The sequence below is a fragment of the Neovison vison genome, chromosome 7 (assembly GCF_020171115.1).
Source record: "Neovison vison isolate M4711 chromosome 7, ASM_NN_V1, whole genome shotgun sequence".
In the NCBI taxonomy this organism is placed as follows: domain Eukaryota; kingdom Metazoa; phylum Chordata; class Mammalia; order Carnivora; family Mustelidae; genus Neogale; species Neogale vison.
Window position 1 is genome coordinate 151,819,910 of NC_058097.1, and position 9,876 is coordinate 151,829,785.

Below are 9,876 nucleotides of genomic sequence, written 5' to 3' on the forward strand. Positions count from 1 at the left end.
GTACTGTCAGTGCTATGTACTTCTGGATATGGATTTGCTTTTCTTGTCCACAGAGCCTTGGATAGCAGTACTTTTAGGGCTTTGAATAGCTGATTTATGGGCAAGAGATCCTACATGACATGGTAAAAAAAGAATGGGCATTCTTCACAGTAGGATATGCAGGATAGGGTTCATGGCCACAGGAATCCACTGCAAGAATTAACATTACTTCACACAAACCAGGAGCAGTTGGCCTCAGTATGCTGGAGCAGTCCTCTAAAGGCTAAATAAGCAGCTCAGAGGCAACACTTGACAAGAGTATCTTCCTTTAGTATGCCACATTTGCATTAAATCAGATCTCTATCTGGTGCTTGGTACACAATAGGACACAGAAGTCCAGAACAAAAGGGTAAACACAAGAATATTCTACAGTCTCCATGATCTACTAGGGGACTTTGGTTTCCTGTCCCAGGAACTCTTCAGTTCTTCAATACTGGAAATCCGGATCCTCCTAGGATACAGCAAGGGTTCTACTGAGCTACAATTTACAGATGCCATCAGGCTACTTTGGACTCCAGTGCTCAGGGACCAACAGCTAAGGAGTTACCTTACTGGCAGAAGTAACTGACCTAATTGAAAATACAGCTGCTTTTTACAGTGGAAACAGGGAAGAATTTGTAAGAGAGAAGCCAGGGGGATCCATTTAGGCATTTTCTGGTATCCATGCCATATTGTAAGCAGGAGTGTACATTTGCAACAACCCCACATTTGAAGAGTATGATTACCAAGTGTTAGCCTCCTCATAAATGAAGAATCATGTTACTCCATCAGGTAAGCCACCAGGATTGCAGTGGTGATAGTAGAGGGTGAAAGGAACTCCAAGTAGACAATGGGAGGAGAAGTAAGTGAAAGTTGTGGTTCTGATAGGAGTTTGAGACTGGAGCTGCCGTTCTCCCATCAACCTTCATCTAATCTACCCTTATCAAGTGCTCATGGAAACTATGAGGTGCTGCTACCAAAATCTGAATGACTGCTATACAGTGGAAGAATGCATTGTAGTCGCCATGCAAACATGCTGCTCAGATCTGACTGCAGAGAGCATGTTTGACTGACAGCCTCTATCACTATGCTTAGAAATCCACAGCACTGTCTAGGTTCCACAGCCAGTTAGTGGCTTCCAACCAAATCAATGAGCTTAATATTAAGAGGAACACCCATTCTTGAGGGATGCTGGAACTGGACTCCTCTTATGGATGCCTTTGGCACAGGGAATCTCTGGCCTTGACAAAGCTTTCTTAGAAATGCAGAGTTTAAGACCTTGCTTCCCTTAACCTCCCTCCCTCCCAGAGATCAGACCTGCACTATAATCTCATATTTCTTCCCACCTCAGGATCCCTTTGTATCTTCCTTCAAGGGCATTTCCCCCTGAATGAAGAAACCTCTGACACATCTCATTCCATCTTGGCAACAGCTCTTTGCAGAACCTATTCTGATGCAATTATGGGGAATCCCACTGCAAAATCTTCAATTCATTTTCACAAGTTAGTCCTATGGGAAGAGCTAATACCACATATGAATATAAAACCTTTTATGAAATATGAGGAAGTGGTGATGCAACATGGGGGCTTAAGTGGGTAGGAGAAGAATCCATGAAACAAGATGGGATAGGGAGGGAGACAAACCATAAGTGACTCTTAATCTCATGAAACAAACTGTGGGTTGCTGGGGGAAGGGGGTTGGGAGAAGGGGGGTAGGGTTATGGACATTGGGGAGGGTATGTGCTTTTGGGTAAATTGGAAGGGGAGGTGAACCATGAGAGACTATGGACTCTGAAAAACAATCTGAGGGGTTTGAAGTGGCGGGGGGTGGGGGGGGTGGGGAGGGGTGGGGGGGGGTGGGAGGTTGGGGTACCAGGTGGTGGGTATTATAGAGGGCATGGCTTGCATGGAGCACTGGGTGTGGTGAAAAAATAATGAATACTGTTTTTCTGAAAATAAATAAATAGGAAAAAAAATAAAAAAAATGCAATATCAAAACAAAACAAAACAAAACAAAACAAAAACCTTTTATGAAGACTGACTTTCCGAATGCTCAGACATTTAATGTTGGAGGCAGGCCCCTGGCCAGGGCGGCCTCTGCCATTAAAAGATGGCACCTGGCAAGCTGCCAAGAAAAGTTGCCTCATAAGACTAAGCAGAACACCCTAAGAGGAAGCGTATAGCATTGGTTGTTGGCTCAGTCATCTTGCTTAGGCTCCCCCTGTGATTCGCCCCCTTCTGTACCCTATGCGCTCATTGGCTGTGTGAGGATATATAAGCATGTCGCTGGAAAAATAAAAAAGGAAAAGAGCACAAGACAACGAGGCTGATTGTCGTCCATGGGGGTCGAGGGCAATAAATGGTGCCAAACCCCGGGAATGCATAAAGGATTCTTGCAAGGTAATCTGCAGGTAAGCGGGAACATTAGCCATGTTTAAAAAGTGGGAAATCTGTGGCAAAGCGGGAGATAACAGGAAGCAAATTAAATGTCTGCTAATGTGTATATGTTAATGTGTTAGTTTGTGTGTGTGTGTGGTTGAGTTCGCTAGTGTGTGTACAGTATGGGGTCTGAAGTGTCAAAATTGCGACTGGAAGGGCCCTTGAGAAACCTGCTGAAAGCTAATGGGACCCCACTAAAGACAGAAACTGCACAGGCTTTTCTGAAAACAGTGGAGGACATATCCCCATGGTTTCTGGATGAAGGCTTACTAAATATACCTCAATGGGATCACCTAGGGGAAGACTTAAAGAAGCAGGATCTTAAAAACCCCTTGGCACCTGGCACTCTAGCAATATGGACCTTAGTTCGCGGCTGCTTGGTGGGGCCTAAGCCAAAATGTGAGCCAGCCCTGCAGGAAGGAGCAGAGGCACTAGCAGAAGTGAAAGAGGATAGATCCTCTCCTGCCTCAGAATGGGGCAGTTCTAGTGAAGAGGTTGAGGAACTGTCGGGAGAGGAGTTAGACCGCCAAGTGCGCTCAAAATTTGTACGATTGAAACTGTCGGCTCCAGCAACACCTAGTGTCCCTCCGCCATATAATCCTATGACGTGCCAAGGAGCTTGTAGTTGCTGTGCCACGTGTGGTAATGACAAAGGCTCAGATTGGAGAGGAAGCGGCCTAACCTCCGCTTTTCCGGTTTTAGAGGACCAAAATAATCAACGATATCATCAACCGTTGGATTTTAAATTAGTTAAACAGCTGAAAGAAGCAGTAATGCAATATGGCCCTCAGGCGGCCTTTACAGTTTCCTTGTTGGACACTATAGCAGGAATGAACCAATCCCAGAGGATTGGAGTAATGTAGCCCGTGCAGCCTTGTGGAAAACAGCCTGGCATGAATACTCTCAAGATACAGCTCATGGAAATGCTGCGGCCGGTAATCCTCAATGGGACCTAGATATGCTAATGGGGATGGGACAATATATGGGGAAGCAGGCGCAGATATTACATAATCCAGCAGTATATATGCAAATATCTGCGGCAGCCATCAAAGCATGGAAAACAATTCAAGGTAGAGGAGTTTACAAGGCCAGCTGTCTAAGGTGATACAAGGACCAAATGAGCTATATGCTGACTTTGTAGCGAGACTGCTACAGACAGCAGGCAGAATATTTGGAGATACAGATGCCGCCATGCCCTTGGTAAAAGAGCTAGCTTACGAGCAGGCTAATAGATGGTGCAAGGAGGCCATTAGACCTTGGAAAAACAAGGACTTGAATGTATATTTCAAAGTTTGTAGGGATATCAATGAAAGCGTTATTCAGGGACAGGTCATGGCTGCAGCTATAACTCAGGGGTTACAAGGAATTCAGCAATTCAAACAAAGATACCCCCCGGGGGTTTGTTATTATTGTAAGGAACCAGGTCATGTCAAGCGTGAATGCCCTAAAAGAAAAGTGCTCCATCAAGAGCCTAGAAAGCCGGGCATTTGCCCAAGATGTGGGAAAGGTGTCCGTTGGGCGAATGAATGTCGCTCAACAAAAGACATACAAGGAAACCCTCTGCCCCCAAGAGAGGCAAAAAATGGGAAGGGGGGCCCTACACCCTAGGGCCCTCATATGTATGGGGTGCTTCAGCAAATAGCTCGCACGCACCATCCACCGACGAGTCAAGGCGAGCAACAGAAGGGAGCGCCGAACTGGACATCCGTGCCGCCACCAGACTCATATTAACTCCTGAAATGGGAGCCCAAATGGTTGAGTCAGACTTTAGAGGTCCAATACCTGAGAACACCGTAGGCCTGTTGCTAGGATGGAGCTCCACTGGGTTATCTGGGCTCATTGTGCATCCCGGGGTTATAGATGCTGATTACACTGGAGTGGTAAAGATATTGGTGTCTTCCCCTCGTGGGATCATAGCTATTAATTCAGGTGATAAAATAGCACAAATCCTGATATTACCTAGTTGTCATAAGCTTTTTGAAAGTCATAAGACCACACAAGAGCAAAAAGGTTTTGGATCATCTGGAGCCCCCCTAGCATGTGTCACATTAGGCATGGAAAATAGACCCCTATACCCACTTTGGATAAGAGGAAAGAAATTTATTGGCCTTTTAGACACTGGCGCAGATCGCAGTATCATTAATGAAATTGAGTGGCCAAAAAACTGGCCTGTACAAAAGGCTGACCAAACACTTCGGGGATTAGGAATTGCCCATGGCCCCAAGTGCAGTGCAGCTACACTGCAATGGAAAGATGAGGAAGGTCACCAAGAATTGGTACAACCATATGTCTTAAGGATTCCCATTTCATTATGGGGTCGAGACATCTTAACCCAGATGGATTTAAAATTGACCACAGACCTATATTATAGTACAGAAGCTCAACAGCTAATGAAAAAATCTGGTTATTCAGGAACAGGAGGCCTTGGGAAACAGCTACAGGGCGTCCCTGAACCAATTCCCCTAACCAATTACACTTCTCACAGAATAGGTGGACCTGGGCTGGGTTTTTCCTAGGGGCCACTGAACTGTTAAAAATTCAGTGGAAAGATAATAAACCTGTGTGGGTCCCTCAGTGGCCCCTACCAAAAGAAAAGTGCGAAGCCGCCCACACATTAGTAGAGGAACAACTTGCTGCTGGTCATATTTGCCGGTCCACATCACCATGGAGTACACCCATTTTTGTAATAAAAAAGAAATCAGGAAAATGGCGACTGTTACATGACTTATGTGCAGTCAATTCAAAAATGGAAGTCATGGGGTCAGTATAGCTGGGATTACCCTTAGTGTCAGCCCTACCCTCTGGCTGGCCCACAATAGTGGTAGATATCAAGGACTCTTTTCCATTCCATTACACCCCCAAGATACTCAACGTTTTGCCTTTACAGTGCCCACTATTAATCACTCCAGCCCAGATCAACGCTATGAATGGGTGGTATTGCCACAGGGCATGACCAATAGTCCAGCAATGTGTCAGATCTATGTGGACCGCGCTCTAAAAGTAGTAAGAAAACACTTTCCCCTGTTAATCTTATATCATTACATGGATGACATATTGTTATGTTATAAGAAAATACAATATATTGAAGAAGCCCTTTCCTTCCTCTTCAAGCATTTTGATAAATTTGGACTATATAGCACCTGAGAAAGTACAAGTAACACCTATCAAGGAATATCTGGGAACTAGGTTAGAAGATACCAAGGTTAAACCCTTAAAGGTATCTCTTCACATAGATCATTCAAGAACAGATTCCATCTGCAGTTTTTTGGCAAGTTGGCCCTATTTCATGGATTAACTTAGCTCATTCTCCAAAGAAAGTCCTACCTTGGTACCCAAGTGGTATAGCACAACTTATACTTAAAGGAATAAAATCCAGTGTTACAGCCTTTGGCAAGCAACCAGATACTATTATAACACCTTATACACAGGAGCAAATAGTCTGCTTGGCTGCCTGTGATAATGACTGGACCATTCTATTGACCACATTATATGCCCAGTTTGATAATCATTACCCTTCACATCCCTGGTTACAATTCAGCTTATCCAATCCAGTTATCTACCCCAAGGTTACACATAGAGAACCCCTCCCTAATGTGAAGCTCATATTCACTGATGGCTCAAAACAAGGGATAGGAGCTATAGTTACTAAGGATAAAAATTGGACATTTCTGTTTCCTAGCTCCTCTCCTCAAGAGACTGAGCTTCTTGCAGGAACAAAGGCATTTCAAATGTTTGATCAAGAACCCTTTAACCTACTATCAGACAGCAAATATGTAGTTCAAGCTGTCTCTGTTATTGAGAATGTGGGTACTATTAATGTTCGTTCCACAATTGCTAAAGCATTACAGGAAATCCAGACTTTAATCTGGGATAGAAAGGTTCCATTTTACATTGGCCACATACGGGCCCACACAAATTTGCCAGGTCCTCTGTCAGAGGGCAATTGATTGGCAGATTCACTAACCAGAGGAGACCTCATTTTTGCTCTTAAGGACCCTATAGAGCAAGCAAAACATATCATAAGTTATTCCATGTAAATGTCTTGACTCTTCGCCTTAAATTCAAAATAACAAAGGCACAAGCATGAGACATAATAGTCTCCCGCAAAAACTGTAACTCTGATACCCACACCATCCTTGGGAGTTAATCCCAAAGGCCTATTGCCCAATCATATATGGCAAATGGATGTCACAACATTACAGAATTTGGAAAGTTAAAATACGTTCATGTCTCCGTTGACACCTGCTCTGGCATAATTTTTGCCTCAGTACATACGGGAGAAAAGGCTAAGGATGTAATATCCCATTGTCTCTCAGCTTTTGCGACATGGGGAAAACCCCACCAACTGAAAACAGTTAACGGCCCTGCTTATACATCATAACACTTTAAAAGTTTCCTACAACAATTAGAGATTCAATTAATACACGGAATACCCTATAACCCACAAGGACAGGGCATCGTGGAGCGTGCACATCTTACCATTAAAAATGCACTTTATAAACAAAAAGGAGGAATAGACAGTCTGAGTGGTTTGAAGTGGCTGGAGGGTGGGAGGTTGGGGTACCAGGTGGTGGGTATTATAGAGGGCACGGCTTGCATGGAGCACTGGGTGTGGTGAAAAAATAATGAATACTGTTTTTCTGAAAATAAATAAATTGGAAAAAAAAAAGGAGGAATAGGGGACACCTTCAGGTCCCCAAAAGATAAACTAAGTACTATTCTTTTTATTTTAAATTTTTTAACGCTGGACAAAGAAGGTAAATCAGTGGCAGATAGACATGCAAATGCCGCTGCTGCTCCCCCCAAGCCGTTAGTCCTGTGGAAAGACATCCTTGCAGGAAAATGGAATGGACCAGACCCAGTGTTAGTATGGAGTAGGGGGTCTGTGTGTGTCTTTCCACAGGAAAAGGAGACCCCAATTTGGATTCCAGAACGATTGATACGCGCTGTTCTGCCCCTGGCCACCAGCCACGACGCTGATGATGATGAGGATGATCGTGGGGATAATGCTCCTCCTGCGGCAGACGCAAGCTAGAGCACTGTGGGCGGTGGTGAAAGCTTGGCCATATCCTTCACCGGTTACTGACTCCTCTCTTCGGTTCCCTCCTTTCTTTACTACCAACTCAACTATAGGGCTACCTACTATTCATTTAACCAATGATATTGCTAAGGCGTCTAAGATCACTATCCCCTTGTCGGGCACCCTCTGCTTTTCGCTATACCTCAATACATCTGCAGAACTCCGCCCAGACTGTATCCTCCTTAGCAATCAGACCTTGGGACAGTTTCAACCTTTTAACCATACTTCAGATAAAGGCAATGTTACTGTGGTCCAAGGCCTAGCCCCTGTAAAACCTCCTAATGCCTTAGGGCCTTATCAACCTATTAAGCTGCCTAGATGTACATCGAAAAGGACATGGCCGCCAGAATGGTCCGGCTGCCAGAGCACCTTACGATCAGTATATGTCAACTGTAAGCATAGCCTTACCTTCACTCCACATTTCCCTACTATTAAGAATTCAACCTTTCCTGGGTGTAATTAAATTATTCCTATCAAAATCCTACGCTGGGCAACCCCTCATCCCCTTTTGATGCATGGCTACTTTGTAACCTGTTTGGAGCGTGTACGGACATCTCCGGAAAATTCCTCAACTGTTCTTATGAACAAAATAATACGGCATCCTTTGAGAATACAGTTAAAGTAAATTGCCATAATAATGCTACTGATAAAATATATCAACCCACGCCTGTATGCATGTCTCCACCCTTCCTCTTTCTTTTAACTAATGATAGTATACATACAGAAAACTTAAATTGCACAGACAATTGTTATCTTTCCCAGTGCTGGAACGTTACAGCCTTTTCACTAGCTGTGGTAATGCACATTCCTACCTATGTTCCCATCCCAGTTTCCATTCCAGAAGACAAGCTACCGGTGGTGCTATCCAGGAAGAAGAGGGATTTTGGAATTACAGCCGCCATCGTGGCAGCTGTGGCCGTTTTAACTGCAGCTGCTACTGCAGAAGCGGTAAACACCCTTGCAGAAGGAACAGTAGCAGCCCTTCGAACACAGACTCAGCTCAATGCACATTTGCAAGCCAGTATCCTGATAATCAACCAGAGAGTGGACTTAATACAAGAACAATTGGACCTATTGGGAGAAATAATGGGATTGGGATGTATAGCACCTTTTTCGGCAATCTGTTACTCCTATAACTTACAAGAACACTAGCAAGATACGAAATGCCTCCCAACGGCTCTCCCAGTACTTGCAGGGAAATTGGTCTGCAGAGTTCCAAAGTTACACCCAACATCTGTTGATATAAATAACCAGGATTAATAATACCAGAGTAGATATTGTAATTCTCCCAGAAATGCTCAAAATCCTAAAAGAAGCATTCACCTTTGCAAAAGAATGGACCAGCCTATTCGGTGTTGTACTACTCCTCTTAGTAGGCATAATTCTGCTAGCAAGAAAAATGCTTGCTTGGAGGCAACAGCAACAGGAACAACAATGCGTAATAGTGCAAGCCTTGGCAGCTCTCGAGACAGGCACTTCTGCCCAAGTATGGCTGAGCATGCTGGATCGGTAGTCAAGGACGGGTAAGATTGGTGGGGGAAATATACCAACCTAAGACAGGACACAGATCATTGATATCTGTTGTCTGATGACGGGTAAGGGTATTTCCCGCTACTGACAACCTAAGGCAGGCACGATCCCCGCCATAATAGAAAAAAGGGGGAGATGTTGGAGGCAGGCCCCTGGCCAGGGTGGCCTCCGCCACTAAAAGATGGCGCCTGGCGAGCTGCCAAGAAAAGTTGCCTCATAAGACTAAGCAGAACGCTCTAAGAGGAAGCGTATAGCATTGGTTGCTGGCTCAGTCATCTTGCTTAGGCTCCCCCTGTGATTTGCCCCCTTCTGTACCCTATGCGCTCATTGGCTGTGTGAGGATATATAAGCAAGTCGCTGGAAAAATAAAAAAAGAAAAGAGCACAAGACAACGAGGCTGATTGTCGTCCTTGCGGGTTGAGGGCCATAATTTAAGATAACAAAAGTCACATAAGCATCACAATCCTCAGTAAGCAGCTCAACAATGCCTTTCTTACACTAGAACAGAAGACCTGGGGGACATTCTAGTGCTGATCTAAATCTGTAAGACCTAGTGTCAAATATGTGTTATACCAACTGAGTTCAAAGTGCAGCCTTAGGCAGAGCCACTCTCTTGATATTACCATAGGCACTCCTCAGAATCGGTGGCACTTTATGGAAGTGAGAGAGCACAAGAATATCTATTAGAGCAGTCCTAGGCTATTGTTACAACTCCATTTCCTCAATTTCTTTGTAGAAGCTTGTTTATATGTGAAGTTTACTTATGGATAGGGAATTTAGGTTTCTACTCTAAGCTACTTCTCTTTCCCT

General features: G+C 44.4%; 1 protein-coding gene across 2 annotated transcripts; it reads left to right on the forward strand.

The window, feature by feature from the left end:
* The first annotated feature begins 2,331 nt into the window (after positions 1 to 2,331).
* On the forward strand, positions 2,332 to 9,442 carry LOC122914100. Of its 2 annotated transcripts, none has more exons than XR_006385771.1 (2): positions 2,332 to 2,417; positions 7,360 to 7,384. XR_006385771.1 is itself a non-coding variant. In XM_044260734.1 (2 exons), exons 1-2 carry the CDS (start codon positions 2,357 to 2,359, stop codon positions 7,997 to 7,999), a joined length of 636 nt encoding a protein of 211 aa, XP_044116669.1. In that variant the 5' UTR covers positions 2,337 to 2,356; the 3' UTR covers positions 8,000 to 9,442. The 2 variants fall into 2 exon arrangements, 1 of the variants encoding a protein (XP_044116669.1); XM_044260734.1 differs by lacking the exon at positions 7,360 to 7,384 and adding an exon at positions 7,425 to 9,442 and having other exon boundaries at positions 2,337 to 2,417.
* The last annotated feature ends 434 nt before the right edge of the window (positions 9,443 to 9,876 follow it).

What these genes read in the sequence shown, in the direction of transcription:
- LOC122914100 (XM_044260734.1), top strand. Translation starts at nt 2,357, where the DNA reads ATGGGGGTCGAGGGCAATAAATGGTGCCAAACCCCGGGAATGCATAAA. An exon ending in GCATAAAGGATTCTTGCAAG is followed by an intron (nt 2,418 to 7,424) that starts GTAATCTGCAGG and finishes CCTGGCCACCAG; the next exon opens with CCACGACGCTGATGATGATG.